The 23,212-nt window shown below is 40.2% G+C and overlaps 1 protein-coding gene and 1 long non-coding RNA gene across 10 annotated transcripts in view; both read left to right on the forward strand.

The window, feature by feature from the left end:
• The window catches only part of LDB2 (LIM domain binding 2), a 210,310-nt gene extending 201,760 nt beyond the window's left edge, over window positions 1–8,550 (forward strand). For 5 of the 9 annotated variants that reach the window (XM_066317197.1, XM_066317194.1, XM_066317196.1 and 2 more), the window contains one exon: window positions 7,258–8,550. In XM_066317197.1, the coding sequence (XP_066173294.1) occupies window positions 7,258–7,488 (231 nt within the window). In that variant the 3' untranslated portion in view covers window positions 7,489–8,550. Of the gene's footprint in view, window positions 1–4,433; window positions 4,577–7,222 lie in introns of all 9 variants that reach the window. The other 4 variants (XM_066317200.1, XM_066317199.1, XM_066317201.1 and 1 more) reach the window with 2 other exon arrangements.
• Window positions 8,551–19,639: 11,089 nt separating this feature from the next.
• On the forward strand, window positions 19,640–20,674 carry LOC136359888 (uncharacterized). Its single transcript, XR_010743364.1, has 2 exons — window positions 19,640–19,878; window positions 19,948–20,674. It is a non-coding gene; the product is annotated as an uncharacterized lncRNA (long non-coding RNA).
• Window positions 20,675–23,212: the final 2,538 nt, after the last annotated feature.

Raw genomic sequence — 23,212 nt, forward strand, 5'->3', positions numbered from 1 at the left:
TGTTTTTCAATATTCTTTGCTTTCTGTACCAGAGTAGCAAAATGGTCCAAACTCTTTTGTATGGAGAATCAGGTTCCATTTTTAGGACACTTTTCCTTTCCATCTGCAAAGGGGAAAATGCTTAGCTGTTCAATTTGACATGCTAACAGCTCTTCCCATCTTCCCCACAAGCAAAGATAGCAAACCAGATGGAATTGGTGGTTTGGCCACCCTGTAGAGTAGACAGAACTCAAAATAATTTTAGCAGGAGGATATTTCAGTGTAAAACTATTCAACGCTTTTCAGTTTAATAAAGAGATGCTATCCCACGCTTCTTCAAAATTATGCATTCTTTGAAGTGGACCTTGCTGCCATTGATTTCTGAAGATAGTTGCAGGTAGCAATAACTTGCTTTCTGTTTCTTTCACATAACTGTACTTTAAAGTGTTGTTTGGTTTCCCTTACATGCAATAGAAGACAAGAGATCCTTGAACACAATTTGGCAGTTTTCAATTCACTAAAATATTCATTTGGCCATACAGCTTTCTGTGAATGGGACTTTCCTGCACAGTAGGAAAAAAACCCACCCTACTGAAATCATTCTCTTTCAGTGTTAAAAGCATTTCCCTTCTCCTTATTAGAGAAGATGAATGGAATCACTGTATCTTCTATCCAGATGACTCAAATAACCAGAGCTACTTTCAGTTCCATTTTTCTCATCTTCCTCTCTGGAGAACCCCGCAATGAGCTCATATCTATGTCAACCCTGGATTAATGTGAAGTCCTGTATTCCAACTTTCTCTTTTTCTCCAGTGATTTCTTCCCTGCCAGCAAAGTCAGTCTCTCCATCATAATCACATCCAGTTTCCTGTCTCTTTTATGCTTCTGTGTTGTTTTAACTTTGATAGTAAATTAATCCTGATTAAAGAGTGTTTTCTTAGCCTCTGTTCCATATGATGTTTCTTGATTTAGGACATTAGTAATTATTCTGTTTTGCTCCTACATTAATGCTGCACTCACTCTGGCAAATATGTGAACTACCATACACCTCATCTACACTTCTCAGTCACACTATTTACTTCTGTTTCTTAAATGAGGTCCTCACGCCTGGAGAGGAAAATGTCCCATGTTCAAGAGTGTTCAGAAAACAGAAGTACCATCAGCTGTGGCAAAGCTTGGAACTTCAGAGTTTTGCCATTTTCCCCACAGCCCCTTCCAGCTCTTCAGATAAATACATTGGGCTGAGCAAACCTTGATTAATAAGGAAATGTTACTTCTTACATAGACCTTCTACTAGTAAAAGGAGAAGGTTGTGCTATCTCCTCCATCTGCATTATTTTCTGATCAGTTCTCCAGGCAGGGACAGTACAGACAATACAGAGCCAAGCTCAGAAAGCAAAATTACACGACTGTGTTTCCATGCATGGGTCAGGTTGGCCCTACATCCTGAAGCTCAGTGTTGAAGCCAAATCAATCAGTATCATTTGTGCTCCTTTTGTTGCCTTAAATTTATTAGCATTTCCACAGTGCTGACACATTCTGATACATCTCTAATGACAATCCATAAAAGCATCTGAAGGGTCTTTGCTGGTGGGTGGATATCTTCCCTCTCATCAGGAATTTGAAAATGTTCACTCTCAGTCTGTCCTCTTATCTCTAACTAGTGTTTATACTTTCTCAACTGTGGTAAATAAAATACAAAATTTTGTCCTTTTGACAGTCACTTGCACTATTGTACCCATTTTCTCTTATGACCGTGGGATAAAAACTGGTTTCTGTGATTCTGTTGATTCTCAGGCAGACCTTGGGTATCTCTTGTCAACATTACTCTTCTGGCCCAAGTCCCTTGTTTAATACCTTTTCTATATATTACTTATTTCCTACATTCTTAACACAAATGCAGTGGACCAGGGTGCCCCATGACTGCACCACACAACTCATTCTTATGCTGGCCCATTGCTTGTCCAGTGATGCTTTTGACCCAAATCCTGTGGGTGCTGAGGCAATACAGTGTGGTATGGTGGAAGTAGAACAAAGTGCTGCTGAAGTCAGTCCAATAGCACAAATACAAAAAAGGTTTTTCTCACCCAATGTTTTTTTTTTCTCACGCTTTCATGGGTGCAGGCTCAGTACTGCCAGTGCTTCCCATAAATGCATTGACTTGTTTTAGTGCATAAAGAAAACAGACAAGACAGGGACCCAGAAACTGTAGTCCACTCAGCTGCTTTAGTCTCAGCAGGTGCCAGTAATTTAAACTTGGGTCTGTTCATATTCTCAGCCACATCTGATCTTTGGAAGGCTCATTGGGTAAAAACTGGAGTTACCAATATCCACTTTGCTCTAGACAAAGAGCAAAGATGGGTAAGAGTCCTTCTGTGACCTGCCCTTCTAATGTTAGCCTTCCTATTATTTTAAAGAAATTAATTACCTAATTTGGGTGTGTCAGTCTTCCCTTTTACATGGTACTAATAATTTCCTCTAGTATTTGAAGCTAGCTGCAATATTTTCCCAAGTCTTTGCTCAGTTTTCAAGCCGTCTTACTGGCTAAAATCATATTTCTTAGCATCTTTCATATTCTTCTGTTTCAAATAAAACTTTTTTGAAAGCCCAAACCTTTGTACTGTAGAGCAGTGATTTGTATACAGTGATCTGTGGACTACAGGTATGAGCAAGATCATCAGAAGGGGTCCATACAGCTATTTTCAATTAAATATCACACTCCGTTAAGTTTAATTAAAACAGGGCACATTGGTCCATTTTCATATATTTGAAACTAGATAGCAATCCACAACTCACAAACTGTAAGAACCATTGCTCTATGCTGCTCCCAGTCATCACCACAGAAATTAATCGGTGGAATTTACTTTCATTTACTAATGAAGATCCCATTGAATGTAATGCTGTAACCATGAACCCTGTGAAATACCATGTATTGGAAAGAACCACTACATGCCACTGAGTAAATGAAACATTTTTTGCTACATCCAGAGTCTTAAGTAGAACTTCCTTGCACTTTTTAAGCAAGTTACATACCTCAATAATCTCTCTTTCTCTCTGTAGCTCTCTGCAAGCTCCTCAGAAACCAAATCCATAAATAAACCTGCTAATGTGGAAGGGAGCAATGCAATCTCTTACATGTTTCAGAAACGGGATAGGTTTAGGTGGTTTGTAATGGATGTTGTAGAACCAGAGCTACAGTTACAGGGCCAGAGATTAGTGTCAGAAAATATCCCATGCCTCAAACCCATGCAATTCAGAATTTAGGAGTGAGATGAGAGAGAATAACTTTGTTTCCAGTTTTTGTGCTTTAGGGAAAACATTCCAAACAAGAACAGAATGTCAGGTTAACAGTGATGAGATGTGAAAGATTTTTGTCTTGGAAGTGTTTACTCTGAAACCTAATTAAAATGTCAGTTCTGTTTCTAAAGTTCATTTCAACACCAAGGTCAGTCTGTTGTTTTTTCTCATGGAAGGCAGTGACCATTATGGGTGTGGGCAGCAGTGGAGCTCTCAGTCATGAATAATTTTTGTGCCAAGGAGCTAAAAGTTCAATTAGTAAAATAATTACCACTCACACAATTCCTTAAGAAGGAAAGCAGGAGGAGGAACCCTTCTTCTTTTGACTTAGCACTTAGAGGTATGCTAGCTGCTAAAACTAGTGCAACTTTCAGTTCTTGGAGGATGAGATGTGTTTGAATGATCTACTTAAGAGTGCCAGGCATTTCTAATTACCTTAGGCTTGTGAAGCACTGTTTGTCTGCTGCTGGGGGCTGTGACAACAGAGCTATGAACCTATCACTGTAACACACTGAGCTAGGTTACATATTACCAGCAGCAAAGATGGCAGGCTCAGGGATGGGGAATTTTACATGGCCCACTAGATATTTTTTTTTACCTCCAAATTTCACTAAGACATTGTTTAGACACAGGATGATCCCAAGTTAAAAAGTGTAATCACTTAACTGGGCAGGGCAGAGCTAAATTTTGAGGCTTGGTGTAAAAAACAGATGAAACCTAGAAATGACCAGTCTATTAAATAGAAGTGCTTGCATTTGAGTGTTGTGTGAAGTGATCTCTGTGTATAGTTTATGTGCATCAAGTTAAGTTTGGATGGCAACTAGGGTTATTACAGGATGAAAGGTATGATATACATGAAAGCTGCTTTTGTGGTTATATTATAAAATACTACATATCTATCACATAATGTAAAACAACCACTGCTTTATTTACAGTGCTTCACTACAACCATATTTTACTATCATGAGACATTCCTTGACCAAAAATGTTGTTTCTAATCACAGAGTAAATTAATAAGATTGAGTGACTACAGTCTAAATCTTTTTTAAACTAATTTAGTCAAATATGTGCTACCATAACTAGGCCATAGCAGTGTGTGCTGCCATGCAAGAGACTAGGGTTTAATTCTTGGATTCTGCTTCTCACTCCATGAGCAGGAGCTAGGAGCACTCCAGAGCTGCAGCCTCAACCCTGGGAGGGATGGAGCCTTGTGTCATTCAACAGCAGTGACCCCCACTGGCCAATTTAAGGAGAAGCATTGAGGGGCTCTAAAAGGAGTCACTTCCAGTCCTCCTCAGAGGTTGGTGGTCATTGCACGGGATCTAGTGAGTGGAGGTTCAATGGGGTGCACTTGGTGGGGTCTTCAGCTTTCAGTCTGAGGAGCAGAATCCTCTGGGGAGGAAACAGCATGTGCGCTTCCTGAGACACTATTTTTGCCTGATATAGCTATAAGTGGCAAGATTGTCAAGAATTTTTTTTCAGATGTCCTGTAACGAATGCTGTGATATCTATCTTTTAAATAGAATGAGGAAAACTCCACTAACCTCAATATAATTGTAGTTCAATTCCCAGAGGGAGAGAGAGAGGCTCAATAGCAGAGAGAGCAATACAAGTGCAAACTGTTCTCTCAGTGGGAGTCATTATACAAAAGGAATAATATTTGCAATGAACCTGAGAAATTAGAGCTGGAAATACTTGCAAGGTCATTGAACATCTCCCCACTAATGCATGAATGTTTCCTGCCACAGACTGAGATTTTTCGTGGTCTAGTGTTAGGTGACCTGAGCAGTAAAACTAGCATTGTTCCAGTGGGGTCATTAATCCTCAGCCTGCCGTTATCAGGAACAGGAATATTATCTTAGCAGTGGGGATTACTTTTTTGTTTACTTAACGCCATCTTAGTACCCTAGTCTATATCTCCTCAGATTGGCCTAAAGTGATTGTCTTCCTTTCAGCACTTGCAGCTGTTAAGCATATTTCCCCTCCCAATCATTTGGTGGATGTAATACACATTTAATTCTTTCACGTGGCCTCCCCAGCCAGCTGTTGTAGCCCCATAGTGATTTTTGATGCACTTGTCCAAGTCTCATCTGAGTCGCTGACCTCTTGCTGGTATGGCAACAGAGGGAACTTGAGGCCTGTCCTTGAAAATGTCTAAGTGAAAGGAACTGTTGCCACCTCAGTCTGTGATTCTGTGTTTCAGCCACTGTGGTCCTTTTTGCCTGCCATATAACACTGCACACTCACACCCAACTCACTGTCCTTTGCCAGGTCTCTTTCATCATTAATGCTCTCGCAATACAGTGGGATCAGGTCTGGTTCAGCAGTGCACACTATATATTGCCTGTTGTTTAGAGGGATGGGATAAATTAGAATAAACTTTTGCTTATGAACACCTTTCTCTTTTAAACCTCTATGTCACAAAGCTGTGTGTGAGTTTTTTTAACCAAGTATTTTATGGATATATGGAGTAACAAAACAGAGTGAAGGAGAAATATTGTAACAATTTTCATATACTCACAATTTTTTTACATAGCAGAGGCTGAAAATGTGACACAAACATTCTTTTGTAACATGCCAGCCTTTGTTGGGGGATATCAAGAAATAGTATAAACACTTGCAGGCAGTAATTTATATTGTTTTCTGGTGAAGGAACTAGATACCTGATTAAAAAGAAACCTTATTAAATGCAAACATTTGTCTTCTGTTTGCTTTTAACATTTATAAGAAGGAAGAAATCCTTTAAAAAATGAATCCGTTCTTCACCAGGATTCTTAGAAGGGCTTGTTAAATCAGCAGGAGCAAAGCTACACATCTGGAATTACTTCACTTCTACCAAGCACTACCTGATGCCCTGACACCTGAGCTGCATGAAAAGATGCATCCCACATATTTCTTTAGCTGTTAGCACAGCAGCCCGATTCTCTCCCTCGAACAGAGAGAACAAGAGAGCTCTCTGGCTTTGCACCTTTGCTTTCCAATCTCAAGTTTGCACCTTTCTATCCCATGCTGCTTAGGGTTTTTGCAGCAAATCTGTGATGCACTGGAGTACAGTAGGCGGTTTACTTGTTTTCATGGAAGGACAATTTGTACTTAAAGCAGTGATTAGATGAATTCTTTCTTTCTTGCATGCTTTAGTTTCTGATGAGTACTAGCTTCATCAGTGTAATTATAATTAGCACTCTTCATCTTGCTTTTACGGTACCAGCTGGACAGATTGGTCCTCTTACTGCACAGATTGGCGGCAGGGTTGCCTACATGGAGTTAGGTGACAGGCACCATGAAATAACAGATGGTAAATTCAGGGCTTGTTGGCAATCAGCAGGTTTTTGCTAATGACTTAATTAGCTATGCAAATTGTCAAATCAGTGTGAACATTGTTTTTATCGAAAACTTTACCTAAATTAATTACCATAATTAAGTAGCAGAATGTCAAGTATATTGGATGCGTAAAAGGGCTTGGCTGGCTATGGATAAGAGAGTTACCATCTTTATTAGAGTGCTGTGCTCCATGTTTGAGAAGTCTGAGGATAAGAAATGTGGTTTCTTTTAAACTACTTTTAAAATACGCATATCACCAAGTTCCAACTGAGATACACCCTGGTGCTTTTCCAAAGAAAATGGCTCAGGAAGGATTTACTGAATAAAGGCTAAATATTTCAAGGAGAAGTTTACAGGCAGTTCCATAGCCTGTTTATTTGCTTAAAATCAGGCATATTTTTCAGCCTACCTGCTTTTCAGTTCTGGGGTTTCTGAGATCCAGAGCCACCAGCATGGGGCTATAGAAATGTGTTATAGTTTTTAATTAAATCAGAAATAAAGTGTAAGCCTCTCTCGTTGTTCCTACTATGTGGGAACTTTTAACTCTGTTATTCAAATGTGACAAAGTTAAAGAGACGCAAATTCTCTAACATAATTTTTTTAAGTTGATTTTTTCTCTCTCAAGGTTTCCATATAACAAATATTGGGTGCTGTTCACAGGATGTGATGGTGGTAGGAGAACCAACTCTGATGGGAGGCGAATTTGGGGATGAAGATGAAAGGCTTATCACTAGATTAGAGAATACACAGTATGATGCAGCAAATGGCATGGATGATGAAGAAGATTTCAACAATTCACCTGCACTGGGAAATAACAGCCCATGGAACAGCAAACCTCCTGCTAACCAGGAGACTAAATCTGAAAACCCCACACCACAAGCTTCCCAATAGGTTATTCTGCCGCAGAGCCCACTGCAATGTATCTCAGTGGGTTATTAATTACTGTTTCACAGCATTCTTCAAAATAAAATTTAAAATAAAGACCTCTCAAATGATACAGTATCTATTTCTAAACTAAAGCTATCCAACTTTTTTTCATTAGGGAAAACTCTTGTATAAGCTTCCATATACATTCCTTGGAAGTATTGTCATACAATTAGATACTGGCACTGACCTCAATTTAAATAATTGAAAATTAAACAGCATCTCATGGCAAATTTCTGACAGTGCATTTTATTGGAAGGGATTGTTTTTTTCCTCATCAAACAATGGCCATATTTTAACAAGTCATCAGTGCTCAGGATCTCATTAACATAACTATGTAAAACTTTTTACAATTGTAATATATTTTCTGCTTTACAACTTGCACCTGAAATTTCTTGTTTCAGAAAAAGATCAGCTTTCAAGGAAAAGTAATTTAAAGTAACTTTTGTTCATTCTTTAACTTTTCTTTCATCAGTTAATCATTTAAAGGATCCAGCATTTTTAATTTACATTTAGCTGATGCCAGTAGATACTCTATCCATCATTTAATAAAAATACTGAAACAAGAAATGTCTTTTTTTCATCAAAGACATGAGAAATATTTTTATGTGGAAAAAGACACCCAGTCCTATGAGAGTTTATGCTTTGTAAAATTGCTGTCGATCCAGATATTTTAAAGCCATGTAATCCATTAACTTTGTGGGCAGCTTAATAAATCTAAAACTTTGTGTTTTTATTATTGTATCTGAGTTGGCTTTGTTGTTATTTCTTTTCATAGTATATTTCTTGTATAATATTTTTGTAAAGCCCTCATTTTTGTTTTACTTTTTTTGTTTTGTTTTGTTTTTTATTCCGGTGTATTTATGTGAAACTTTATAAAAGAAACTAATTTTTTTTCATTTACATATTAATATGTTCAACTCATCATGTAAAGACACAGTGAGTCAGTGTGTTATATGATACAACTGTATTTTATGTATGCTTTGCCAATAAGTGTGCCAATAAACTGTGTTAACAAATGTGCTCTTACACAGTGCATTTAAAGTTCCTTGTATACACAACACGCACACCCATGTTCAGGATCATGCACCAAGGATTTCTGGATTTAGTGGTTCTCTGAATTGCAGTCTTTCTCCAGCTAAAGGGAAAGCCTGTGTTTTAGGTGTGGATTGTTTGCAGCTCAATTTGGTTTGATTCTTTTTTCCTAACAATAACAATGTGCAGCACCACAGATGAGTTACAGCACTGAGAGCCAAGCATGAGGGAGTGCAGGACATCCAGCCAGAGAAGCTCCATCCTGAACTTTGCATCCCTTGCTTTCCAAGGCCAGGCCTTATTGGAGCAGGGATTTCCACTCTGCTGAATTCAGTCCGATAGTTTTATGATGAGTCCCTCAGCTGGTTCATGGGGTGATTTTAAAAATCCTCCTTTCTTTGCTTTGCTTTAGTCATATCAATTTGTCGTATCAATTGTTCATGAGTGCCAGCCAAACCCCTGGAGGGGTGCAGCTGCTCTGAGCACAGCCCAGCCTGCAAAGCCCCTCAGTTGAGCTGCAGGACTGAGGCACAAGCCCACATACCCAGGCACCTGGGAGACCCTGCAAGGAGCACCCTGAGAGTGGCAAACACGGGAAGAACTGTCAGCAGAGAGATGCTGAATCTGCACAATCCTGCCTTTTATGCAGGGGAGTGGTGTTTTGTTCTTCCCTGGAACCCTACTTTGAATTTTGCTGACATTGTAAAGTAGCTGAAAAACTCCTAGGTTTTTTTCCTGAGTGGCTGTGCATATACCCAGAAGCCAGGCTAGGGAAACGTGTCTCCTTAGCATATATACATATTTTTTTAATCATGCTTTTGCTGGATATGATTCTGCCAAAGAGGTTTGAAACCACCACTGCAGAAGGAATACAAGGCAAAGCACCTTGTGAGGCCACTTGGGTCTTGGTGAAGGACAGCTCCCTCCCTGCTCCAGGAACCAGCCTTGGCCCCTGCAGTGGGCCCATGCTCTTGCAGGTAAAATCCTTGTTCAATGAATTTTGGCACCTACGGTACTCCTTGCAGGAAGACAGCCTAAAAGACACTCCAAGCTCTAGAGCACAAAGGGTATCAACTATAGAATTTAAAACTAGCTAAATAACAAATGCAGATAGCCATGCTGCTCCTTCGTAACACTTTCAAGAATGTAGGAGACTTTAGTTTTATCATTCAGTGACTATATCAGCCCCAATTTTTCCATGTAAATAATTAAATTCACAATGTATTCTGTTAAGAGATCTCTGGCTTCTATATAACCACTATAACATTACAATTATACACTGTAATTCTAATGTTCAAGAGCACTAATCATTTATATTACATCTCCATGAGAACACTCTAAAAGGCATTTCTTATTATTAATCTTTCAAGACTGGCACTACTATTTCAATTTTTAAAAGATTTATTATGTCATATTACTCCTGTTGTTTCAGTAAATAAACACAGGAATGCTTGAAAAATGGTCAACAGACTCCTTAGAGAGCTGTCCTTGAATTAATCTCCAAGGACACTTTCTCCATATCTCCTCAAAACCCTTGTCTACAAGCTATCAATCCACCCTATTGTGGTTAGGGTGAACAACAGACACAGCTAGCTGATTTTATTTATTTGCTTACTTATTCATGAAAGAAATGTCCAAAATGGGCCAGCTCAGGGAAGTGTTTGAGATGGACAGCAGCTGGACACTCAGTCTCCTCACTGCTGCATCCTTCGCTCCCGTGCCCTGGCTGCTGCCTGGGCTTTTGCTTTCATGTTTGAAAGGACATGGTAGACTCAAGACAGAGCCTGTGACCCCATTTCTGATCCTAAGAGCTCATGTCCTGTTCTCATAAACGCCCCCCACAGGCTGAGGATTAAAGAACAGTGATCACATGAACTGATGGATTTTATGGCTTTCAGTTGGGAGTTGTCATTAAATGACACTGCGGCTTCCATGTGCTCTGTGACTGCCTGGCACAGAGCAGTGGGAAAGGTGAATAAACACCACAGGTGAGTTGAAGCAACAAGTTTGTAAGAGCTGAGGTTGCAGCCTGAAGAATGAAAGCTGGAAACCAATAGTTAATTTTACTGTAAACAAATCTCACCACCTACCAGAACATTGTATCTCACAGAATTTGGAAGGAAATAATGTTTTTGGCACTTCCCCCTGGGGAGCACTGAAGCTATTAAAAGGAGGAAGGAAACTTATCTCATGATGTTGAAATACTTTCAAAAAGAAAGCTCTTGTTTGTTTTAGCTAAATGGAGGGAAATACTGGCCCTGAGAAGTGCCCGTGCAAATCAGAGAGAGGAAATTCCAGGAGCTTACTTGGAGAAGCTGAATCACAAAATTAGTAAAGTGACCAAATACGAACACTGATAACCAAGCTGGGTGCTGTTACCAAGAACTTAAACCATGCAAGAGTCATAAGCACTGGTGGGTTTTGATTATTCTTTGAATTGCTGTGTTTGTTTATTTGGGGTATTCTTTGAATTGCTTTTTTTGGGGATTATTTTTGGGGGGGGGGGCTTTGTCCAGCAAAATCCATTTCTTAGAGAAATGAACTCTCATGAATCACCAGCTAGTCTTACCATCTGCCCCTTGTGAAAACATTTCAGTTCCCGAAGCACCATCTTTCTCTCTGTCCACAACAAGCAAAAATAAGCAGTATTTAAAAATCTCTTCAGAATCTCTTCAGAAAGCAGGTTTTCTCAGGTTTCATCATCTTTGCATTGATGTGTATGGGTCTAATAATGCATTAGGATTCAATTTGGAAGGGACCTTGGGAGGTATAACTAGTACTTGCATTCTTTCAGCATCACAGACCTCTGTGAAAGTCATGACTAATTTTTAGCCTTGGTCCTGGAAAAGTTACTGCTCTCAAACATTTGGGAAGTAACCAGCTTGCATCTTTGGGGAGCAGCGCAAAAGCGCCCCATACCAGAGAGACGAGGATGCCAAGGATGGGCAGCTGAAGTGTGCAGGAGGACACAGGGGTTAGAGAGGGGAGGAAACTTCCAAAGGGAAGGGCAAAATACTGAACATCTCTGGGTGTTCTCTAACACCAGGGCGGAGAAAGACTCCCTACCCAGCTATGGCTGCAAAATACCATTAAAGGAGTCCAAATGATAGAACAGACTAAATTTTGCAATTTCACAGCCTCCATGAAAATCCCATTTTAGCAAAGACAGGATGAAAGAGAAAACATGAATGATTGATATTGAAGGAAACCCAGTTTGTGTCTAATATATCCTGGAGAAACTGCTAATGGAAATTGAATAGTCCTGAAAATATTTCCTGAGACTGCAACTCTGATCAAGTAGCCCTATGGTGATATATTGCATGTCCAAATTAAAGCTGCCCTGGGGCACATGTAACCCCAGCAGCTGGTTTTACTGAGCAGGACTGGATGATTTGTATGTTTTTTCTAGCTTTTTGACAGCATATTTTTATACAAGGCTAAGGCCTGTATCTTCTACTATGTAAGAGAAGCTACTGAATATTTAACATCCCATAGAAGTGATGTTACTCCAGCATGTCATTATGCGCTATTAGGAAGCTTGGTGGTACCCCAGCATTGCAGAATGGCAGATGGTATCTTTAGATAGAGTTGCTTATGGAAGTCTCTAAATTTATGACCATACTCATATATTCCTTGAGAAAATATGAATTTCCACTGAATGCTCACTGTATCAAAATCTGTTCTAATTTACCATGTTATTTTGACAGCAAGTAGTATCAATTCTTTAAAGAGGAGAGGTTTTATTAGGAACAGTGATAGAGCAATCTAACTGTAAAAGCATTTCTTCCATGACCCTGTGAATCACTTCTGAAATAAAAGAACTTTATCCCTCACATCAAGAAATAATTTTTAATGGGTCTATGGGCAGTCTTAATTCATAAGCACATTTTAAAACACCATTATGCACTGAAGATGACATCAGGAAATAATTCACTTATGCATACAGAATCAAAAACTTTATAAAAAGCATCCATCTACAACAGAGCAAAAACACTCCAGCTGCCCAAGAAATTCTCAATTCTTTTTCCATCAGTTTTACAGGGATCAGGATGAGATGGATCAGCGTTAGTTTGAATAAGGTACTGAATCCATCCCTGCTAATTCATGTTACAGGTTACTGTGCATTAGCAAGGGAATGTGCTTCACCAGGTAAATGCCCATGCAGTGTTCCTCCACGCCTGTTGGACAACCAAAGTCAGGATCCCTTAGGTCAGTGCTCACGGCTGGAGTCCGAATTTCCTCATGTTCATTTTCTTTTTGTTCTGCCTGTGGTTGTGGGGATTTTATGAAGGTGGGGATTTTTAATTTGGGAATATCTGGGGTCTTCTTTTTTTCTTTATTTTTTCTTCTTCAATCTGTACGGTGCCCTATAAATATTTCTCAGGTGTCCAAGACCATCTCAGTTGGAAGGTGACATACAGAGCACGTGTTAAAGTGTGTGTGTAGCAGTATTTCATATTACGTTAAAAGAAACTGCATGATCTCTGGAGACCCTTGTATATCATCCCAGCTTAATTAATAGCTCTGTCTGAGGAACTCTGAATTCATCTAAGTTGCTTTGTATAATTTTGTACTGAACAGCTATAATGTATAGGGTTAGTATCTCCTTTGTAATGCATTAGGAGACATTTTAGCAAATGCTTGATATAAAGCAGGCATTTAACACTCCTTATCGCATTCAACTGAGACTCTCATTTCATCACATGAAGTTTCATCCTCCCTGAGTAATCTCCTGGGGGGGTCTGAGTACTGAAAAAGCTTTTAAGAGCTGGTGTTTGGTGCTTTCAGATGCTGAGGATTTTTTTTTTTCCATTCTATTTTCTTCCATCTGTCTTTGATAGCTTATGAAAATTTGTTTGTCATTTTGCACAAAGTTTTTAACTTTCCATCTTCTTCTGGCCATGTGCAGAACAGAACACGGGACTCGCATGTGCTCCACACAGACAAACCCATCAAAACCAAGGTGGGCTGTTCCTGGCTTGCCAAGAGAGATCAAATTCAGCAGACAGAAGGTGTGAAATTTAGGAACTGTGATCAATACTGGGGCTTGTGTCTGTCTTTGACTGCAAACTCCATTCTGAAAGGGAATTTTCAGCTGTTCTCTTTGAAATCTCCCCTCCAGGTTAAACTCATGTTCCAAAGGGTGATAACAAAGGGTCAACTACTGATACAACTATCTTTTCATTGGAGTTTGTCAGCAGCTCTGTCTCCATGTCTGTGCATAGACCACCAGCTCCTCCAATGTGAATCAGGTGGGAAGTGCTGCAGGAGCTGGGCTTATTGCTAAGGTGTTCCTGGACAGCAATCACAAGCCTTTATTGTGGTTCCTGAGCTCTGCAGCAGTAATGCAATTTCATTTCTGCATATCGCAGCTATCACCTCTGCTGGTCTTTGTGTCAACAGAAATGGGGAACTTCAAGTTGGCTTTGTTTGTTTCGCTGCCATTTCAGCCTAAAAGCTAACATATATATATATATATATATATATATATATATATATAACCTGTATCAGCCTTCTTTCTTCAAGAAAATGTATTATTTTTAAATATAACCCCTTTTTCAAAGAAGTCAGGATTTCCTTGTGAAGGGCCTAACTCAAATGTCACACAGCAGGATTTGGCTTTACTGTAGATGCCAGTTGCATTCCTGAGAGGGTGGAAAAAATACTAATGGCCAGGTTATAATGAGGGTCTGAACAGTGGCACTCCACAGGGAGGCAACATTTTTGAGCTCAAGACCATGTAATAGTAGGATATGGGCTTTTAAAATGGAAAGGGAGTTGTCGAGTCCTATGATTTTTTCTGTGAGACCCACAGCATGGCCATTTCTCAAGTAGGGAGGGGAACTGCTGGGGAAGGAAGGAGTGGTCTGTATAATAATCGCCTTCAAACAGTCTGAGGCTTCTGAAAGTGGCAATCTACAAGACAGCAGTTTCCAAGAAAAGGGGAAGAAAACTGCAATCAGTAATGAAGAAAACCTTCTACCGATGGACCTCATGCAGGCACTTCCAGGTACCAGGATGGGCACATAGCTGCAAGGTCAAGGCTCAAAGGGGAAAATGGAAAATTGATCTTATTTAATATATTTTTGATTTTATTCATCTGTTTTATTTTTTAATCATCTGTGACCATGCTGTTCAATGCCAAGAACTTCTGATTTTTTAACTGCAACAACCTCCTTTGGCTGATTAAGAGGTGGATTCATTTGAAATATCCTTTGAGGTAGAAGAAAGCAAGCACAGGGGCAGCCCTGCCTTAAAAGCAGTAGAGTCATTTTGTCACACTAAAAGCCTGTCTGCAGCCAGAGCTTTTCGGAGACTGTTGTACCCATCTACCCACACCTCACTCTCCATCCAAGTACCCTACAACCTCCTCCAGACCAACGTCTTCCTGAGGAGAAGGTTTGTGGTGATTTGACTATCATTTCAAAATGTCTCCCCATACGACTGCAGGCTGTTGTGAAATATTTAGAGTAGATGCACAGAAATAATGATTTCTCAAAATCATGATTCTTTAATATTTTGCTTTAGTTTTTCTGGTTGATTGGTTTATTGGTTGGTTGGTTTTTTTGTTCAACCAAAACCTTTTCATTTGTTTGCAATGCATTTTTCCTTTTTGTTCCTTCTGGGTATTGAAATTTTAACTTGTACTTTGATAAGTTTCTTTCCAGATGTGATTGTCATGAAACTACAAGCACCACAAATTTGTTTTCAGTTTAAAACAAACAGTTAAAATTTTCTGGAGCTGGTAAGTAAAATATCAAATACAAGCACCTCTGGCCTAGCCAGGGGTGGGCTGATGAGGTTCCCTTCTCAAGGCTCCTGACTAAACCAAAACACTTAAGAATGAATTACACAGATTGTGTCCTGCCCAGCTCTCTACAGAAATACGCTTGTAAACATTGCAGAGAGATAGTCTGAAGGACATATGAGTGATATAAGATGACACAGATCACCCAAAGCATCACTTATTCCATCTTTCTCCTCTCCTTCCTTCCCCAATCCCCTTCAATGTTTGAAAAGAGACTAATCCAGGAGGCTTGCAATTATTTTTTTTAAAGGTGGTAAAGTCTTGTCAGCACTGGCTTTCCAGTTACAAGGGCTCATCTCAGGATGCTGTTATGTCAGCTGGTGGTTCACATGTGACCAGAACTGGATAACCCTGACTGGACTGTGGCCACTGTGTACGTGTGTGGCTTTGTGGCACTTTCGGTGCCTACAGCACAGGAAGCAGTTCCTAAAAAGCTCAGTTTCCTATAATTCCCACAAAAGGACTGCATTGAGGACCTCACTTTCTCTACAAAACCAAAAGGCTTCAGAGCTTATCTGTCCTGGTGGCACATCCATGGTCCCTGATGGGAAGCCAGCAGTGCCCTGAGGAGGAGCACAGTGCATGCCGCTGCCCCAGCTCATTCCTGACCCCACCCCACCCTGCACAGCCCCTCTGCCTGAGCAGCCACAGTCCTGCACTGAGGCCACTCAGCCTTTTACACAACACAAGATATTTGTATGTCTCAACATTTGTGAGTCTTGAGTGGAGCTGGGCCAATTTGGATCCCTTTATTAGCAGTATTAAATTCCATTGTGAAGGTATTTCCACAGCTGTGAGTTATTCAACATAAACTACTGAAGTAGAGAATAGGCTGGAAATAACCCACCAGGGAACAATTTCTTGAGTACTATTCATCCAGCAAATTCCTTTATTCTCAGTTTTTATAGTAGGATTATTTGATGTAGTTGATATGTCCAGGTTATAATGTATTTGATTATTTATAGCAGATATCTTGTGTCATGAGCTCCATTTTAAAATGGACAAGGATTATTTGAACTAGACAGATGTGATGTTAATTTCCAAAACTAACCTCATTTTCAGTGGAGCCTGTGCTATTGCTTCTACTTTTGAGAATATCCCTTTTCTGGTAATTTGTCAAGCCCCCAGTTGTTTGGCTACTAAGCCTACTTCATCCTGTGATTTTTCTGTTTCCTGTATTTTTCCTTGATGTCTATTCCTATTTCCTCGTGAAATATTTCCCTCCCAATGCCACCAAATGGATCCCTCTGTATGGGAAAAAAAGCTCTTTTTCTGTTCCATGCTACATCAACACTCAAGATTTTTTTTTTCAGTTCTGTGGAGATCCCAAGAGCAGGTGTCACCTGCTTTGTACCCCCTGAATGGAAACTCCCCCTTCTGTGTCACCTGCCTGAGACAACAGTGTGGTCTCTCTCCTGGGAAATGTATTGAGGGGAAATACATTTTTTTAAAATGCTACTCCATTACCCTAAAAACAAGGAGACCTTTACACAATTCTTGTTGGTGTCTCCAAATCAAGCTACTGGCACAGCACAGTTGTTGTGGTTTAACTCCATCTGGAAACTGAGTACTGCAAATCTCCTGGCTCACACCCCACCCACCCTTCCACACACACTGCCTCTCTGGTGAGATGGGGAGGAGAATCAAGGAGGAGAAATATAAAACTCCTGGACTGAGATAAGAATAGCTTATTAATTAAAAGTAAAATATAATATTTCTAATGATAATAATAGCAATAATAACAATTGTAATGAAAATGAGAAAGGGAGAGGAATAAAATCCAAGAGAAACAAGTGATGCACACTACAATTTCTCACCACTCACTGACCCTGCCCATCCCTGAGCAGCAACTAATGCCAGCTCCCCCTCAGTTTATATAATCAACATGTTGTGTGGAATGGAACAGCCCTTTGGTCAGTTTGGGTCAGCTCTCCTGGCCATGCTCCCTCCTGGCTTCTTGTGCACCTGCTGACTGGCAGAGCACAGGACACCGAAAAGTCCTTGATTTAGAGTAAGCACCAGTGAGTAAAAGCCAGAAGAACATCAGTATGTTATCAACATGATTCGCATTCTGAATCCAAACCACAGCACTGTACCATGTGAAGAAAATTATCTCTGTCCCAGACAAAACCAGAACAATGGTTCAGTTCCTTTTGGAGGCTGTTGTTTCTCTCTGTCTCTTCACCCCTTGTTTACTATTGAAAATATTTTGACTGACACAGTAGCATCATTGACGGCCCCTACATCTTGTACCAACAGGGTTGCTGAACACCAGCTCCACATTCAGATTCCATGCCACCTCCTGCTTTCAAAGGTGATCAAATTGCCCAGGTTTTCTACCTGCAGCTTCCAGATCAACCATGAGCCCAAGGCCAGATTCTGCCCCACCCTGAAACATGCTCAGCAGGGATGGAAAGTGTGCTAGAGCAGTGGCCAGGCAGTGAAGTCTTAGCAGATGTTGTGCCTCTGTATTTGCAGTTCTGTTTGCCCCTTTCTTCCATGTGATGAAGAAACCAGTTCTGGAATGTATTTTTGAGGTTATTCCATACTGAGCTGAGCCATTAAAGTTCATTACCTACAACTAAGGTCCTCTTTTATTATTTTTGTTTAATTCCCATGTGTTTATGGTGTCACACTGGTGTGATTTCAAAGTTCTGTGCATGGTTTTTATTTGTGTAATTTCCATCGAATTTTAAATTTTTTTTTTAATAGAAACTGTAGCAAAATCTTCCAAGTGCCTCTTAACAGCGCTAGGATTTCATTCCTGTCATCCTTATCCTTTTTGTGCAGACTATTCAGCCAGCAATATTCAGAGCTTTTCTTAATGCCTTCCATCTCCTCTGTGCTGCTGGGAAAGGGCCAGCTATCAGCCAAACAGTGAGTAAATAGACTGCCTGCATTTAGTGTAGTGACGGGCACATATGTTTTTACTGAAGAGTTTATTTGCAAGAAGAAAACTAGTTTGAGAATTCAGGTCAAGTTTTGGTGAATAACTTTGAAGTAATAAATATAAGAGGTGAGGACAGAAAGATTTCAGAAGTGCAGGAAAATCTCGTATCAATTTTTCTGGAACCAATCAGCTCTGTTTAGTTGGGCTAAGGCTACTCCTGTTGCCAGCAGGAAAAAACCCAACCAACCAACCAAATGAACAAACAAAAAAAATACCTAAACCAAAACACCAAAAAAAAAAAAAACCCAGGGAGGGAGGGGAAGGAAAACAGGACAGGAGATTGCCCCAAACACAACATCTAAGTAAAAGGTGTTTATTAAATCCATTTCCACTCCAGCACCCTTGCCCCAGCTCTCCCCCTCTCCTGTGACAAAAGTCCTATTTCTGAACCTATCCATTTCAGCCTTCCCTATCCATTGGTCCTTTTTATGAACATGCCCAGGTGCCAGCTAAAGAGCCTCCAGCCTCCATCCCCATATCTTTCCAAAGCTCTGCATTAAATTTCCCTTGTCCAAACCCACCAAGAGCTCTCCATATTCAAGCACCTCAAAAAATCCTCCCCAAAGCCTTGGTTCACTCATCTGTGTCAGAGCAGGTACTTGGCTCTTCCCAGCACCATTGGCTGCTGCAGCCCACTGTGCCCACCTCACCTCCTGAAAAAGCCTCAGACAGTGCTCCAGCAGCAAGCCAAAGATCCCAGAGGATTGCTGTGCTCACTAGCAGCACAAAGTCCTGTCCTAACAGGTCTCCAAGAGAAAGGAAGAAGTATTATGATGAGGGAATATCTGATGTACAGAAACTCTTTTCCCAGGATACGTTCACAAGAGACTGAAAGGTCATTTATATATTTTTAAAAATATTGCACTTAACATTCACTTAAGATGCAGAAGAGCTGGATTCAGCCTTCAGTCTTCCATTTTACACAGGGATTACACTGAAGAGGGGCTGATCTCATTTCCTGTGGAAGTGTAAAGGTGATCCCAGTAGTACCTGGGCCAAAGGGTAGTGAGTGTCTCTAGAATGTGCTGATGCTTTCTGCAGAAACTTAGGAATCTATAGGTCTATATCTATCCTCAAATCAAGTCACAGGGAATTTGTGCTTGGTTTTTGTACCACATGGAATACATGATCCTGTTTGCTGTTCAGGTGCCACTGGGATCATGGTCTACTGTCCTCTGTAAATACCAAGTTTAATTTTTATTAAATTGCATAAAGGAGCAGGTGAACTGAGCATCATTCTTTCAAGCACATTGAGAATTTTTTGTTGAAACCTGACTCAAAACATCCATACTTAATTTAACTTCTTTTTCATTTAGTACATTAGAAAGCATTGCTACTGAGAAATCTCCAGCCAAGTGTCCCTGCCATGGCAGGACAAGGGTGTTTTGGTCCCAGGGGAGCTGCCTTGGTCATACAGAGAGGAGAGAGTCCAAGGTAGCAAGGTGGCAGATTCCCACTGGGGCAGGCAATTCCACTGATTTTGGTGAAATAAAAAGCTCTGAAGCTCAAAATCACAATGTTAACCTGCTACCACCACCCTAAATTCTTGTTCTGGCTTTTTGAGGTCGATGAATTCAGCTCATGCAGCTCTTGTCAGCAGCCACTGGTGCAGCAAAATGGTCCTTCTTCATAGGCACAGCAAAGGGAGCTCTGAGGAGATTTATGGAGGATCATATCACAGAGCACTGCACAGTTGAGGATGACAGAGGCGAATGTCGGTGTGATGGACAACAGCCTGACTCCACAGCACCTATTATAATGAATCCATCTCCCTGCAGAGGTCTATCTCTGCCCAGCCTCTCACCTAACTGTGCACATTCCAGCCCAGTTACAAAGCTCCGGTCCTCTCCCACATAAGCCACGGTCCCCACTTTAGCAAACCCCATATTCAGTTCTCGTCCTGGACTCACGGAATGAACACACCTGTACTGTAACTGCCGGTCATTCAGCAAACGACCTCATTTAGAAACTAGCCCCCTCAGTCCAATTATCCCTCTTCTCCAGCCACATGTCCTTATGTAGCAGCATTGCTCATTTATATGCTAATTTTGCTAAGTCTACTTCAAAGCAGAGAATTGTTTGTTAAAAATCTTACACTCCAGCCTGAGTTCAGACCATCTCATTATTTACCTGCAAATTTAGGGAGATATGGGTAAAAGCTCTGTTCTTTTATGATCTATTGTCTAGGTGATCAAAGGAAACCATTCAATTTGAAGATCAAAAAGAGTCTGGCTCCCAGCAGCCCAGCAGCTGGCTCTGCCAACTCCCAAAGTCCGCAACCTCAGTTATAAGTAAAGACTGATTCTACTGTTAAATAACTTTTGATTACAAATTGGAGGGAGTACAAAAAACCCGAAAAACTCACATCATAGTCTCTTTACTAAGGTGTTAATGAAACTAGGCTTCATATTGATATTATCTCAATTATTAGTCAAGAAATAATCACTATGTATATAGTGTCTCTATTATTAATCCTCAGATAATGAAAAATATCCCACAGACATAACTAATACTGCTTAATAAATTGCTGGTGGATCACATCTAACCCAGATTTTCTTTTTTATACAGATATACTGCTCAAAGGATTTTTTAAAATAGGAACCCAGAGACAGAAATGTTTACTATTTAGAGGAGGCAAAAGCAGTGGCTGTAGGTTGAAGTATCAAAATGGGACACCTCATGTCCCAGTCTGTTAGGGAATTATGTCCACAGAGTAACACAATGTGAATAATGAACCCATGCTTTTCAGGGCTGACATAATTCCTCAGCCTAAGGAATTTCAAGAACCATGATTTGTAGAAATCCTACTCTTCTTGAAAAGATAACCCACAGAAAGAATTTTTCATCTTCACCACAAATAAACATTAAATAGTATACAGCTTGCTTTAGAAAAATAATGTGAGAAGTGAAAATACATAGACTTTCAGGTTTTAATCTGCCCTTTAAAGTCGACACACTGTTATTCACTACAGTGTGTCTCTTTTCCATGCTACAAATGGCAACAAACAAGAGGCTGAGCATTGACATATATCTGGGCCTTCTGCAAGGGTGTTTTGACTGCTGAGATAATAAAATATGCTGGGTTTTTTACTTGATTCATTTCTGAAAATACACTGAATTCTCCTAAAAACATTAAGCCTCCATTGCTGATAAGAAAGATATTTTGCCTGCTGTGCTTTACTTTAGCTCGTTTGTGTGGATCAGTATGTTGTAGCCTTCCTGTCAGTCAGTAAATGAATACCTTAACAGGTCTTGGATGAGTTCTAGTGCTGTTCTCATTTGGAGCTGATCTAAAGCTGATGTTTTGAACAGTTGTTAGTATTAAAGATCCGATGGCACTTTACAGGAGGGTTGGGGTGTAAGTTTTGGTGTCCTGGCCAAATTCCAAAATGGGTAATTAAATTCTGTCCATCTAAACTTCCCCCTGTGGTTTTAGTTGGCTCAGGTATTCTTAATTTCCTGTCTTAAAATGTTCCATAGTGTTGCAGTGGTGCTGTTAAACAGTTGCCAGGTTTCACCTCGGCAATGTGTGAGATGATTCATACCGTATAGATCTGCAGATAGCAGCACGTTCAGTGCAGCCTATGGGAGCTGGAGAAAAGGCAGAGTTGGAATGACAAGATGTCATAACCACTGTTCCTTCCATTCATTTTCTAATTTTATGACACTTCAGAAAGATATAATAAAGTCTCTCTATTTTTTAATGAAATAAGTTCTTCTCCCCTCCACCCTTCCATTCCTTGCATCCCCAGGGGAGAAGAGAGAAGCTGAAGAGATGTATGCAGGGTTAAATAAAATCCCAGATCCCTGACTATGCCAGGATGTGAAGAGAACTAAGGTCTACATTTGACCTGCTCAGAAGAACATTTTTCACCTCACATACTCTCAAGCTTGGAGACATTTCAATTCCAAATCAAAGCTTTATGCCCTTATGGTAGTTTTTCTTCTTAATATGTAGCAACACAGCTCCAAAAGAGTGCTGAAGGTAAGATGAGCCCAAGTTAATGTGTATTTTACATTGCTCCCTGTTTTGTTCTTTCACTGGCAGTTTAAAAGCTAAACAAAGTCTAAATTACACACACACACAGCCCATAAAAACAAAATACAGCCTCCAGAAAATCCTTGTTTGGAATGGTATACACAAGCCTGTTACTTGCCCCTCCTTCATTGTTATCTGCCCTGTTTTTTCCCTTAGTTTTCTTCAGTCTTTCAAAAGTCTTTCCCTTCTAAACTCAATCTGGATATGTGGAAAGAGCTTTAAGTATTTAGTCTCTCATCACAAATAAGTTAGGAGGTGATAATACCTTTGCTAGAGAAAAGAGGTTTTTCTGTTAGCTGATTCGACCCACCCAAAAATCCAAGGAGTTTCCCAGAGACATCTACCTGAATCCATTGCTCAGGTTAGAAGTGTAAAATGAGGCTTTTAATTTTGGCAGCTCAGTTTGTTGTCTAAGGTGGAAGGAATAGTCCTGCCATTTTAATATACATGTGATGTGTCTGTCTTGTTGTATGGCTCATGAATTAATCATGAGGGAGCAAAACCAGAACAGTAATAAACTGGTGAAAGTTCATTTTCATACAAATTTCCAAAAACTCTCAACAGCTATTAAAAACACCGTGAGCCCAGCAAACTACCACTACTGCCCTCTGCAGTGTCCAGTATAACAATAATCTCTTTTGCAAGAGCAGGGGAAGCAGCTGACATGTGTAACAGCTCAATACTCCTGGTTTTGTGGCTTTTTCCCACAAACCTTGCTTCAGGAACCATCACCAGTGCAGCTCAGAGGGAGAGCTGTGTCCAACCTGTCTCCTGAGGAGCTCAGGGAGTTACTGGCTGGATTACAACTGCTTGGCTGCCTGGGCTGCAACTCCATGTGAGTGAGGGATAATGGGCAGAC

This window comes from Sylvia atricapilla, chromosome 4 (assembly GCF_009819655.1).
Source record: "Sylvia atricapilla isolate bSylAtr1 chromosome 4, bSylAtr1.pri, whole genome shotgun sequence".
Taxonomy (NCBI): domain Eukaryota; kingdom Metazoa; phylum Chordata; class Aves; order Passeriformes; family Sylviidae; genus Sylvia; species Sylvia atricapilla.